Source organism: Triticum aestivum, chromosome 3B (assembly GCF_018294505.1).
Source record: "Triticum aestivum cultivar Chinese Spring chromosome 3B, IWGSC CS RefSeq v2.1, whole genome shotgun sequence".
NCBI lineage: Eukaryota > Viridiplantae > Streptophyta > Magnoliopsida > Poales > Poaceae > Triticum > Triticum aestivum.
The window spans coordinates 146,833,287-146,847,288 of record NC_057801.1 but is presented as its reverse complement, the minus strand read 5'-3'; the positions used below and the strand labels follow the sequence as shown (position 1 = coordinate 146,847,288).

General features: G+C 43.1%; 1 protein-coding gene across 2 annotated transcripts; it reads left to right on the top strand.

Annotated features, from left to right (window-relative positions):
- Nucleotides 1–8,897: 8,897 nt before the first annotated feature.
- On the top strand, nucleotides 8,898–13,258 carry LOC123065063 (aspartic proteinase 36). Of its 2 annotated transcripts, none has more exons than XM_044488430.1 (11): nucleotides 8,898–9,160; nucleotides 9,541–9,658; nucleotides 9,754–10,013; nucleotides 10,131–10,349; nucleotides 10,780–10,942; nucleotides 11,032–11,102; nucleotides 11,193–11,277; nucleotides 11,390–11,456; nucleotides 11,685–11,756; nucleotides 11,844–12,000; nucleotides 12,971–13,258. In XM_044488430.1, exons 1-10 carry the CDS (start codon nucleotides 9,078–9,080, stop codon nucleotides 11,978–11,980), a joined length of 1,275 nt encoding a protein of 424 aa, XP_044344365.1. In that variant the 5' UTR covers nucleotides 8,898–9,077; the 3' UTR covers nucleotides 11,981–12,000; nucleotides 12,971–13,258. The 2 variants fall into 2 exon arrangements, with proteins under 2 accessions (XP_044344365.1, XP_044344366.1); XM_044488431.1 differs by having other exon boundaries at nucleotides 8,900–9,295.
- The last annotated feature ends 744 nt before the right edge of the window (nucleotides 13,259–14,002 follow it).

Here is a 14,002-nt window from a genome sequence, read left to right as displayed (position 1 = left end):
ACGGATCGGGCCTCGGGGGCCCCTCCTGGGCCTCCCGGGCCGGCGGCGGGGAAGAGGAGCGGCGCCACGTGGCAGCGCCTGAGTGGCGGAGGCGGGCGGCGGCGGACGCGTCCGGCGCTGGGGCGGACGTGTCCGTCGGCGGCGGAGGATGTTTTTTTTTGAACTAGGGTTTCGGACGGGGGAAGAAGAGATCCGAATGGAGGGGGTATAAATAGGCATAGAGGGAGCTAGGAGAGTCCAAATGAGGTGCGGTTTTCGCCCACACGATCGTGATCGAACGCTCTAGGACATGGAGTAGAGTTTGGTGGGTTTTGGGCCAAATTTGGGGGGTGTTGGGCTGCAACACACACGAGGCCTTTTCGGTCCCTCGGTTAACCGTTGGAGTAGCAAACGAAGTCCAAATGATACGAAACTTGACAGGCGGTCTACCGGTAGTAAACCAAGGCCGCTTGGCAAGTCTCGGTCCAATCCGGAAATATTTAAACCCCACACACGAAAGAAGACTAGAAATGACCACCGGAGGAGAACGAAGCGCCGGAATGCAAAACGGACAACGGGGAAAATGCTCGAATGCATGAGATGAACATGTATGCAAATGCAATGCACGTGATGACATGATAAGAGATGCACGAAAAAGAAAAACAACACACGTAGACAAAGACCCAAACCCGAGAAATAAATATAACTTAGCGCCGGAGACGGCAAGAGTTGGATACAAATATGGAAAGTATATCTGGGGCGTTACAATTGGTTATTGACCGGAAACAGTTCTAGGTCATGTCTACATAGTTCTCGAACCCGTAGGGTCCGCACACTTAATGTTACGATGACAGTTTTATTATGAGTTTATAAGTTTTGATGTACCGAAGGAGTTCGGAGTCCCGGATGAGATCGGGGACATGACGAGGAGTCTCGAAATGGTCGAGACGTAAAGATCGATATATTGGACGACTGTATTCGGAGTTCGAAAAGGTTCCGAGTGATTCGGGTATTTTTCGGAGTACCGGGGAGTTACGGGAATACGGGGGAAGAAGTATATGGGCCTTATTGGGCTTTAGGGGAGAGGGAGAGGCAGGCCGCGCCCCCGCCCCCCCATTGACTAGTCCGAATTGGACTAGGGGGAGGGGCGGCGCCCCCTCCTTCCTTCTCTTCCCTCTTCCCCTTCCTTGTCTCCTACTCCTACTACTTGGAAGGACACCTAGTTGGACTAGGAAAGGGGGAATCCTACTCCCGGTGGGAGTAGGACTCCCCTAGGGCGCGCCATAGAGAGGGCCGGCCCTCCCCTCCTCCACTCCTTTATATACGGGGGCAGGGGGCACCCCATGGACACACAAGTTGATCTACGGATCATTCCTTAGCCGTGTGCGGTGCCCCCCTCCATCATATTCCACCTCGGTCATATCATCGCGGAGTTTAGGTGAAGCCCTGCGCCGGTAGAACATCATCATCATCACCACGCCGTCGTGCTGACGGAACTCATCCCCGACACCCTGCTGGATCGGAGTCCGGGGAACGTCATCGAGCTGAACGTGTGCAGAACACGGAGGTGCCGTACGTTCGGTGCTTGGATCGGTCGGATCGTGAAGACGTACGACTACATCAACCGCGTTGTCATAATGCTTCCGCTTTCGGTCTACAAGGGTACGTGGACACACTCTCCTCTCTCGTTGCTATGCATCACCATGATCTTGTGTGTGCGTAGGAATTTTTTTGAAATTACTGCGTTCCCAACACCCGCGCCCCCCGACCTTCGCCGACTGCCGCTCACGCCTCACCCCGTCGCCTGTCCGGCCGTTCCGCGCTGGCGCCTGGCGGCTTGCTGCTCGTGCTCGGCCCCTTGCTGCCTTGCTGGCCCTGCTGCAGTGTTGCTGCTCCACTGCTCGCCGGCTGCCCGGATCGCCCGCTCTGCTCCGGCCAGGGCTCCGGCCTCTCCTGGCTCCTGGTCTGCTGGATTGGTAATGGCTGCTGTTGAATGTTGATAATTTTTTTTTGAACATTTTTGATATGCTGCTGCTTGCTGTATTTGAATGTGAAACTGAATGTTGTTGCTACAATGCTACTATTAATATCAATTTCATAGCCGGTTCTTTGTGAATGTTGATGTTCGCCTGTTGCTACTGTTAAAGTGTTAATACCAACTGATGAACTGAATATGAATTTCATTTCATTTTGTAGAATAAAAGATGAAGAGGTATTTTCATCCGTGGCAGCAACAGAAGTGTCTACACCCGGGGTTTTAGCCGGAGGAAATGAAGGGGCTGAGAGGAGTGAAGCAACTCCAGAAAATGAAACCAATGCAGAAATGGGACCACCGCCTTTGACTTCAAACAACCCGCCTTCAATCTCAACTCGAGAAAGTAATATTCCAGATTCTGCTCGTGGTCAACTGAGAGAAGGTGATATTCAACCTGATCCTGGTCTTAGGAAACCTATTGAAAGCTTAGATCCAAACATTAGAGATGCCGCTAGAAGGATGTATGTAAATATGGGTCCATGCCAACCAACTGGGCATAAATTTAAAAAAGAAACTAGAGGAACATCTTTAAAAAAGAGATCCTTTCAAGCTAAATGGTTTGGGAAGCATTCCGATTGGTTGGAATATAGTGTTGCTAAGGAGGCGGCCTTTTGTTTATATTGCTTTCTTTTTAAGCAACCTAGAGCAGAAAACTATGGTGTTGAGGCATTCACAACAGTAGGGTTTAAAAATTGGAAGGATGGACTTAGTATTATTGATACACATGTTGGTAAACATGATAGTGCTCACAATAGAGCTAGATAACAATATGTGGCATTCAAAAATCAAAGGCAATCCATGGTAAATGTGCTTGATCGTGGCACCAAAAAGAGTGAAGAAGAATATAGAGCTCGACTTGTCATTATTTTGGGTGTTATCAGATTTCTTCTATTAAAAGCTCTTGCTTTTCGTGGTCATGATGAGAGCTCGAGCTCAAAGAATAGGGGGAATTTTTTGGAGATGATGAGTTGGTACAGGGAGAAGGACTCAAATGCTAAGACTTTGCTTGATAGTGCGGGCGGGAACCATTTGATGACTTCACATGGGATACAATTGCAACTGTGTCAAGCTTGTGCAGAAGAGACCACCAAAGTAATTATTGATGACATTGGAGATAGAAATTTTTCTTTACTTGTTGATGAGTCCAGAGATGCATCAATAAAGGAGCAAATGGCTATGGTCTTAAGGTTAGTAACTTTGTATCTAATTGTTGTTTTGTTCCTTACTAATAGTATTACTGTAGTATCTAATTGTTCGTTTCTCGTGCTTCTTTTTGTTATGTAGGTATGTCGATAAACATGGGTATGCGATTGAGAGGTTCATTGGGATTAAGCATGTTGGTGACACAAGGGCAGCTTCTCGAAAAGCAGCTTTGGATGGTATGTTTCTTAAACATGGCTTGTCTATGTCTAAATTGAGAGGGCAAGGGTACGATGGAGCTTCTAACATGATAGGACAATTTCGTGGGTTGCAAAGGTTGATACTAGATGAAAATCTGTATGCATTATATGTCTAAAAGCAGCTATGAGTATTATCAAGACTGAGTTGAGGAATAAGATGGGTGATGATTGGTTGAATTATTCCATGGTGTGCAATATTGAGCGAGAAATATTTGCAAAGGTTGATGATGATGCTATTATATATCACTTTCAAGACTATAGATTTCGCAAAGGAACTTTACCTCGTCGTAGTAGTAAGTTTTCAACTTTGTACAATGATAATTGTTTCACTTCATGTTTATATCTTCTCTCATGAAATTTTGCTTCTGATTTCTCTTAAGGTGTTGGCTCTTCTTCCACCATTGATCAAGTTATGGAAGACACCGATGAAGCAAACAATTGATTTGGTACTATTTTTACTGCACGTACTGTTTATAGTTCTTGTCATCTTTTTATCTATTTTGTTGTATCTTTAAGCATTGAGTTTAAATTCTAAATACTTGGTGCAATTGAGCCATATTTGAGGTAGCTGTAGCTTGATGGATTTTAAGTTTTTCTCTCGCGACAAAATATATATTTTTGGGTCCGGGGCTTGCTCCAATCTTGGATCCGCCACTGCAGAGGACCGTGGACATCCTTGCAAGCTGGCTATAGTTGCATGCATGTGTAGTTTGTGTTTCGTGCGTTCTATGGCGTTTGTGTGGTGCGAGTTCTAGAGAGGTGTATTCGAGTTTAAACTTTTGTTGTGTCTACATGCATGTTGTTGAGGACTTATGGTGTCGCTGCCAAAGCTTATGATTAGTGCTTATTGTAAGATGGGCATGGATCGATCCTAGCAGGTAAGCAGGTTCAAGTCGTTAACTAATGAAGTCGTGCGTACGTTTGATTTTCTGTCAATTGTTGGACAAAATCTTTCTGTTAATCGACCCCAGTTAGCTTTGTCGGTGACATAGATGATCGATTGATGTCACCCGTGCTTGCATGCATGCACTGGTTTCCTTTCCTTTCGTACCAGAGGGCGCCGGTGCATCGCCATGCTGCTACATGTGTGCGTCTGCAGGAAATGACGCCCCGGCCGGCCTATCCCGATCGAGCAGACCAGGCCGTGGCATTCGATCGATCGACCACATGTGCTGTCGCGTGAATGCAGGTTACCTTATCGGTGCCAAAGTAGCCAGCCTGCTTGCACATGCAAGCTGGCCGAGTGATCCTCATTTGGGAAGGGCTCAAGTGCATGCGGACATGCCTGCGTGCACAACCATGGACGGGAGCTCCCGCGTGAGTGTGGGTGTGTGAGAGAGAGCCCGCTCGTCTTTATACTGTTCCACCCTGGCCTGGTCTTGTTCAAGTTCAACTCTCCATCCATCAGACTCTCCAGTCTCTCTCCACTCGTCAGGTCATCTCTACCTCCTCCGCTCCGGCCTCTTTCAAACCACGCGCACTAAGCTAGCCATGGGGCCGTACGAGTGGGGCTTTTTTCAGGGGTTTGTTAGCGGTGTGGCGGGCACCATCGGTTTCGTGGTCACCATGGGGTTCCTCGCCTGCATCGGCGAGATCATTGTGGCGTAGATTCGCGCTCGTCGAAACACGTAGGGAGGATCGGAGCCGACGGCGGCAACCAGGGAGTAGTTCTTGTTTCTTTCATTCGAACTTGTGTTTGCATGATGTATGAATTATGACTAGTGTTTTATATAAAAAAACATGACGAAAACCTATTTCTAAAAACAGAAAAGGAAAAGAAAACCTATTTCTGAGATAATTATACAGGCAAAAAAGGCATCTCAAGTTTCACTGAATAGGCAACCTGGCGAGGAGCGTACGTGTCTCAAAAAGCAGTCGTTGTTAGGAAAAGAACAGTCACACATCAAGTCTTCCCTCTGAATAGAGGCGGCTTGATTATCTCTGAGATGATGTACGTAACAAATGGTATATACATACACCCTCTGTCCGAAAAAACTTGTACCTCAAATGGATGTATTTAGCACAAGTTAGTGCTAGATACATCCATTTGAAGGACAAGCTTGAGACAAGTCTTTTCGAACGGATGGAGTATATGATAAACAAAACAAATGGATATATGAGTATGTCACTCATTCTTTTTTAAACCAATTCTATTTTCTACCCTCTTTTGTCACTTTTGACAGGAATTACATATTTTAAGAGGTTTTTTTATCCATTTTACTCTATTCTAAGCAAACATGTGCCATATTATTACCCTTTTAAAAAATGCTTTATTTCATGTTGGTCCCATCTGCTTGTGCGCCACGACGGGTTTTCCTCCATAGCCGGTTTCTCCGGCCACTGGACCGCGTGCCCGGTTCGTCCTCCGGTTTGGCTCCACTCGTCCAACTCGCCAGCCTCCTCCCGTCTAAGGCTGGTCATAGTGGGAGTAACATAGGTAGTAACATAGATGTCACATAAGCAAAAATAATGATGTGGCAAGTAGTTAATGAGGAGAGAGGCAAATAGAGTAACATAATATGTTACCATCACATAGCAGTTTCCAATGCATAATGAGTCTATAAAGTAATAAATGAAGGCAACTATGTTACCACACCTATGACACTACCCACTATGAAGGTAGTAACATAGACTAGTAACATATGTATGTTACTAGTCTAAGTTACTCCCCACTATGACCAGCCTAATAGAATCTCTGGCAGTTCCCTCAGAAATGTCCCCCTATATGTGCGTTTAGGGGCTCTCCCAATAATTTTTTTGGGCCTTCGCGGGTGTGCTTATGTAGCAGATTCTCAATACAACCCCACCTATAGCATGCATTTGTGCCCCCACCCGTCTGTGGCTACACTCTCTCTCTTTCTCTCGCAAGATGCCAGCAGAGCTCCGATGACCGTCGGCACGGTGAGGCACAGAACAAGCGCGACAGTCGGCTAGCTGCTGCCTGATGATGCGTTGAGGAAGCCGATGGCGTGGTGGTGCATGGAGGCGGCTGCAGTGCCACGACAATGTGGTGGTGCGACACGCTGTGGTGCCGACGGCGTGGTCTCGGTGAAGGTGCGGCAATCGCCGATGACCAGCTTGGGAAGGGGAAGGACGCCCAAGGGAAAGGGGAGGCGACGTGGCTATCGGCGATGCACCGGTGCGGTTGCAGCTGGCCACCAGCGGGGTGGCGCCGCGGCGATCGTCGACATGGACTTGGGCCGGTCGTGGCAGTGGTGTGCCAGGCCGTGAAATCCCAGGCAGTTGGCTCGTGCCACGGTGGATTGGATTATTGGGAGAGTTGCTAAAAAATGGGTTTAAGCAAAATGCTGGAGCAGGTTTGTTTTGGCTTTAACTCTCTCCACGTCTCTATACGTGCATCGAGCAATTTGCACCAGCGCGCCTCGTGAACCTGAGGGCGGGAAGGAGGGGGGCCGACGACGGTGGCCGATGGGGTGCCGAGAGGCGGGAGCGTGGAGAGAGGGCAGGCGAGGTGACTGAGGATACGGCTGCCGCAGAGGTGAGGGAGGCAGCAGCGGGGGAGGTGGACGAGCCGTGTATCTTTAGCCATGGCAGTAAATGTTCTCTCTCTGTTTTTTTTTCTCTTTGATAAATTTTCTCCCTCTCTGTGTTCTTGGCAACGTAGCCACGACCCCGACTAAGTTTTTTTACCGGAGCCGGGATGTACCGCTGCTTGATCCATCCTTTGTCGTTTTCATCAAGATCAGTGCAGGTTTTATACTCTATTTTCAGATATCAGACTACACATAGCAATACATGTACTAGTGTCAGATATTGTCAGCTTTTACAGAGGAGAAAGAGTTAAAGTAGAGACAATGGTGCATGCATGCATTCACTCACATGCATTTTATTTTCATCCTCATATTTTCAATGACTTATATCGTTTGAACCAAATGTCCATTATTGAAACTTTTTGTATATTTAAATTTATGGTGACAAGATCTACAGAACAAGATCAATTTTGGATATTTTTAAAATATATTTTATTTTATATGTTTCAATTATCTCTTAAATCACTTTCATAAAACATTAAATTGTTTCACTATTTCATAAAAGTTTTTTCTAGTGTTTCGCTCATTTTCACAAACTAGAATATGAAACTCACACAAACATAGATATATTTGATATAGTAGTAAAATAGAAGTTTAATATATTCAATTTAGACGTGTTTGACTGCAACTTAGACGTGTTTGAAATACTCAATTTCACATGTTTTAAATAAACCTATTTCACTAATTTCTTATTTTTATATTTTAATTATCTTTATCGCTTTCATAAAACATAAGATTGATCCTCTATTTCATAAAAGTGTTTTTGACTGTTTCGCTGATAGAAGTTAAAAAATCATTTCACTCGTTTCAAAATAAATTTCACACATTTCAGAAAACACTTTACTCTCATTTGCAATACTAATTTCACGGCAAATCTAAGAAATATATTGAAATATATTCCACTCATAAAATATCAGTTTCAAACACTGAAAAATTAGTTTCACAACAAAAATTGGTTTTATTTCACTTTTATTCAAATAACTTATTTCACTTATTTCAGAAAACACACTGCACTCATTTACAAAATACAGATTTCACCCATTTCACTAGTTTCAGAAAACTGATTTCAATCATACAAAATATATATGAGAAACTAATTTCACTTCGTATCATATCAAAAAATAATGAAAGATATTTCACTCAGCAGAAATATCAGTATCACACAATGAAAAAGTCGTTTCACACCAAAAAGATATATTTCACTTTTTTCAAATAACTCATTTCAGTCATTCAGAAAACACACTACAGTCGCTCAATTGAAATAATATATTTCACTTGTTTCAAAAAACTGATTACACTTATTACAAAAGATAAATTTCACTAGTTTCAGTAAAACACATCACAGTTACTCCATTGAAGAAACAATTTCACAAGCTAGAATATGAAACTCACAAAGAAAACTATATTCGGAAAAGTGTTTCAATCATTTCAATAACTGATTTCAATCATTTCGAAAATTATAATTTGAAATGAGTGAAATTAATATTTTGATATGATTGAAATAGTAAAAGTTAAACTAGTTTAAATATATTCAAGATTGGTATCATTATAAAGATCTTATGTTCAAGAATTTGAATATATGAAAATTTTAAATAATAGTACAAAGTTGTAAAAAATATTGATCATCTAAAAATATAACCAAAAATAAAATGCATGGATTTGTTTGAGAGAGAGGAGAGAGATGCTGCATGCATGCGTATAATCCACTGCAAAAAGTACTGCCTCTTCCTGACATCTGACATTGATTTGACTATATACAAAAGGGCATATGTCTCAATACATGATTATACATATGGATGGGCCGTGCTTAGGCACAGATCATAAAGCAAGTGAAGGGTGGATTCGGCTGCTGTACATCCCGCCTCCGGTAAAAAGGAGTTTGCGGCCACGACCCCCCTTCCAACAGTGAACGATTAGTAATTTTTACCAGGTACACTCGTCGCTCAGGCCCTGCAGCCCATGAGCTAGTCGCCTCGTCCATGAGTCTGTCCGCCTCCAGGCTCCAGCCTCCGCGTTGGCCGCCTGCAGTCCCTTCTAACCTCCTCCTCGATACCCCAATCCCCTTCTAACCTCGTTCTGTCCCGGCCGGCCGGCCGGCCGTTGGTGTGGTGGATGCACGCGGCACGCCCACGGCTGACCCCTCCTGCTCCTTCGAGCTTGGATCCGCGCTGCCCGCACGCGGCTCGCCCATGCCGGTAGCGCACGCCGCGCGCGCCCGACGTCGTCGTCCACTCGTCCTGGACCCTTGGTTTTGATCAGGATGTCTCGTGCGCCATGTCCTATTTTTCTGATTAGTGCAAGCGCCCATGTTGACTGACTGAAATTTTCATGTACAGCCCCAGCAGTGTCCTGTCCACCCCATCGATTAATTGATTCAAGTTTTGATGCGTTCTGAATTTTGCATTTACCTTGAACCCCCTATCAATTTGTTAGTGTGTACTATCAAACAGTTCGAGTCTTTAGCTCATGATGTTGATGCAGTTTCATTTGTACAGCGTGAATATATCAAATTGTAAACTATGTTGTTCAGATTCTGCAACAGTTTTTTCTTACATTTGAATTTACACTTTTGCAGGCCGTATGTGACACGTATTCAACTGGGTAATCCGCCAAAGAATTTCAGCGTGCTAATTGATACCGCGAGTATAATGTCATGGGTTTCTTGCCGGACACCAGGTGGATCTAGTGTTAGTGTGAGTCACTTCTATCTCCAATCTATTTTCCCTATTAGAACAAAATGCTCTATCTGGCAGTACAAATAATTCCTGCTGTTTTATTTGTTGCTCAGTCCTTACCAGGAATATTTGACCCTAGATCATCATCTACATCATCTCTGATATCATGTTCAGACAAGACATGTCAAGCCATGATCCCCGACCTTGCAGTGTGCAGCAAATCGAGTGATTCCTGCGAGTGGCATGTACTCTATGGTTCTGGAGTTGCTGTGTATTCTAACACAACGGGATACTATATATCTGACGTGGCGCATTTAGAGATTCTCAATGCAGTTGGACACACATCGTCTGCTCCCGCCACTATTATTTTTGGGTTAGTTTACTGTTCCCTATTTCATATAGGCCACTAATTTCCTTCAAGATAACTGAAGTGCACGCTCTCAGCTGGATAGGTTCAGCAGCTATTGACTCTCAATATTTGTTGTAACAGCTGTAGCACTTTACGGTCAGGTGAACTGGCAGAGGCAAAATTTGATGGCATTTTAACCTTTGCGCCGCATCAAATGTCCTTCAGTTCACAGCTGCATTCTCAGGGGTTAATCGCTGGCGTCTTCTCTCTATGCTTGAAGAGTGCATATTGGGGCGGTATCCTTGTATTTGGAGAAATTTTGGAGGAGGGAATTGTTTACACTTCACTGTTACCTTCACCGTAAGTTTCTTGGTTCAATCAGATTCAGTACAGATAATCTTATACATGTGGATAACCATCAGTACTGCAGAGACTCCATCTCGATATTATGCGAACTAGGGTACCTGTTTCATAGTTAGTTGCTTTTTCGTTTGCTAGCTTTAGCTGTTTTTTATTTTTACAGCAGTTTTGTTTTGTTTTTGTTAGCTTTATTCTGGCTTGCTGTACTCTGCGTCATCTTGATGTGCTTCTTCTAATACAAAATGTCTTGTGTTTTGATGTTGTTTGAGAAAATGCACGAGTGAAACACATACTTTCAGGTAGCTATTATTGTGACATTTTTTTCTCTGGATATGTCGTTTATCTTAATATTGGCTCTATCACTTGTCAATAAATCTTCTTGTAATTCTCTTGCCAAAGTTCATGCCCTAACTTCTTTGATGAAATACAGGAATTTTTTCCAACTGTATCTGGAGAGTATCGCTGTGAATAGTCAAGAGCTTCCAATTGAACCGTCATTTTTTAGACCATCACGTAAACATGTAACCATTGCAGATTCAGGAACTTCATTGACGTACCTGGCAGATGGTGCCTATGACCCATTCATCAATGCGGTAAGTTTGGCGATGTACCTTGTCATTGCCTTGGCTATAATCAGCAGTATATAACCTACTTACGCAATTATTATGGTACTTATTTTTAGATAACTGCAGCAGTGTCTCCACATGTACGCCTGGTCAAGAATTCAGATCGGTGCTTCGTTACATCTATCAAGTAGTTTTTCATCTCTGTGAAAAAAATAAACATCTTTTAATTATCTTTTGGTACACATCATTTTCACATTTCTGTTTTCTTCTCAAACAGTATTGATTTATCATTTCCAACACTGACACTGCACTTTGCGGGCGGTGCTGTAATGAAGCTTAAGCCAAACAATTATTTACGTTCTGTAAGTCCGAAAGTCTTTCGATGTTGAAATTGTATTATAATTGCATATGTAGTTAATTAACAGTTTGTAAACTTCTTTTCACAAATTTATTTAATGATAATATGCTTTATAGGAGGATGAAGTAATTTACTGTATTGCGTGGAAAAGGAACTATGGCGAACAAATAACGGTACTTGGAGGTCAGTTGAATGAACTATTAACACTCCCTCCGAGACATATTAATTGACGCTGCTTAGTTGTACTAAAGCAGCATCAATTGATATGGCTCGGAGGGAGTAGTATATTTTAGCGTATGCGGTATATTTTTAATATGAAATTCCAGATTTATTTGTTAACCAACATTATTAACAATTCAGTGGCAATGTAAAGTTGGGATTTTGAGCCAACAATTTGCTTGTTAATGGCAGATATTGTACTGAAGGATAAAATTATTGTTCATGATTTGGAGAACATGCTCTTCGGTTGGATGGATTTTGATTGTAAGTTCTAATTTCCTTCTGACAACTTGACCCTAATTCTTCTCGTTTTCATCTTCGTCACTAATCAACATTTTACTTCTCTGACAGGTTCTCGGCCCGTTAATGTTACTAGCTCGATTAGGAAGAAACGTGTGAGCTCTGGGAATGTGTCATCACATAAAATCTGGTCACTTACTGGGGTTGCTATCATCATTGTACATATCTTGTGCCATTTCGACCGCTAGTTGGTGGGCCACCATGCAAGGTATGCCATATAGTTGCTATACCAATGTGTGTGTTCACGAGTGTGTCATTTTTGTAATCCAAAAGATAATCAATATTTCCAATGATGGTAAAAATGAACTTTAATCCGTAGAACCAGTAGTAGCATTGTGCAACCACTAAACAATCATTGTCAGCTTGAAGGACATACAGAAAAAGATCACATTTAGAGGAAAACATATTAGCCGCTGATCTTGCGGACAAACTCCCAAATTGACTCTATACAAAAATGTTGTGTTGCTGAATTTCTAATTTCTCTGGTTAGAACCATAACAGAGTGCATGCTTGTGCAAATAGGTAGCAACTTTCATAGCAGAAAATCGTACGAGTCAATGCACTGGACAATTGTCATCGTAATGGCAGAATCTTCAGCTTGTGTACTCCAGTTATCTAGTTCTATTAACATAGGAGAAAACCATCATGACCGCATAATGAGCATTTAGCTAGCCAAAAGTCGCCCAGCAGCACAAGGTCATCCTGGTTTATGGGTGTTAATCTTACAATTGAGAGATTGATGCATCATACTACATGTTGACAAAAAATTGAAAGGATAGGCAATTAGGCAGAATAGCAGAGAACCAAAAACAAGAGCATGCAAGGATCTATAACTGGCAAGTGCCAAGTATCCCATTGTGCATTTTAGTTACTCCATTGTGAGAAATATGGACCACAAAAAGAACACACAAGGCTTTGCATGTTAAATGTTCAGTTGTAGTTATGTTACAGACACATGGTTTCCTGGTGCAAAAAACCACCCTGTAATACATTATCAGATTTCACAAACAGTAGTAGTACAACATACTGTAGTATAGTATTATGTAATACCCCCTCTGCCCCAAAATAAGTGACTCAACTTTGTACTAACTTTAGTACAAAGTTATTACAAAGTTTTTGGGACGGAGGGAGTATAACATATTGGCAACATTCAACCAATTTGTGTCTTGCTTTACCAGGACTTCAGAGGAGCAACATCGCTTCTCGAGCATCAGGAATCATCTTCTGAAAAAAAATTAACTACTGCAGTTGACCTTCGTGACTTGCTTTATCAGGATCAGAGGAGCAGCATCAGAAGTCATGCTCTTATATAATTTAACTTAATTGCTGTTGAATCCTTGTATGGTTCTGAGTCTAAAGAGACTATTGCCTTATACACATAACCATGATTGCCATGCACCATCGTCGTCTACAAGTGGTATTGTATTGCTGTTGATGTATCATTAAATCGGGAGTGCTCTTTGTTCTGGACGCTTGTGCTGAATGCCCACTTATCCATGTTTTCATTCCCCCAAATTCCCAGCCAGGTGAATATGTCTAGTCCTAGTTTCCTCTCGTAGTCGTGCCTTTTCCCTAGGTTCTTTTCAGCTGGGGCTGTTTTTCTTTTCGTTTTGTTCACTAGATACAATCGTCGCAAGCTCACACCCCTTTCCACCGTGCGATCCCACCCACGAGACATCCTGGGGGTGGGCAGGTGCCACCTGGTCGGGATGATACGGTCCATCACGAAGTGGCCGTTTTCATGCGACTCTGAGTGGCTTGAGCGACGCACTGAGGAGGAGGGGGAGGGCCCACACATCATCGGCGTTGTACGTTCGAGGCGTGAGCCGTTTCTTTCTTTTTGGGTAAAAATGTTATTCAGCTAATGTTCGCTGGATGAACATGGCAAAACAAACATTTTCCGTGGCAATTTATGTGTTGGGAGTATGACAAATCCTTCAAGCGAACACGACAATCTTCAAAGCAAAGTTTCTGTCTGCCAGAAATCTCCATGCGTTTTCCGAAGAAACTGACGTAAAAAACATTCGCAAATGGTCATGCCCCCAGCGAATGTTAGCTGGCTATTGCGGTCCTTCCATTTTGCACAACGAGTGGGATGGTAGTTTCAAAATTTAGGTCATGAGCCTTCTCCCCCTTCCGGTGGCAGAAACACTAAGAGTAAATCATCTCCACCTCTCTTTCAAAATTCAGAATCTTTATTTGCAGTAGCT

Excerpts from the sequence above, each read along its gene's own strand:
- LOC123065063 (XM_044488430.1), top strand. The coding sequence starts at position 9,078 with ATGCACGCGGCACGCCCACGGCTGACCCCTCCTGCTCCTTCGAGCTTG. Across the intron at positions 9,659-9,753 it reads CAGGTGGATCTAGTGTTAGT|TCCTTACCAGGAATATTTGA; the intron begins GTGAGTCACTTC and ends TTTGTTGCTCAG. Across the intron at positions 10,350-10,779 it reads ACTTCACTGTTACCTTCACC|GAATTTTTTCCAACTGTATC; the intron begins GTAAGTTTCTTG and ends GATGAAATACAG.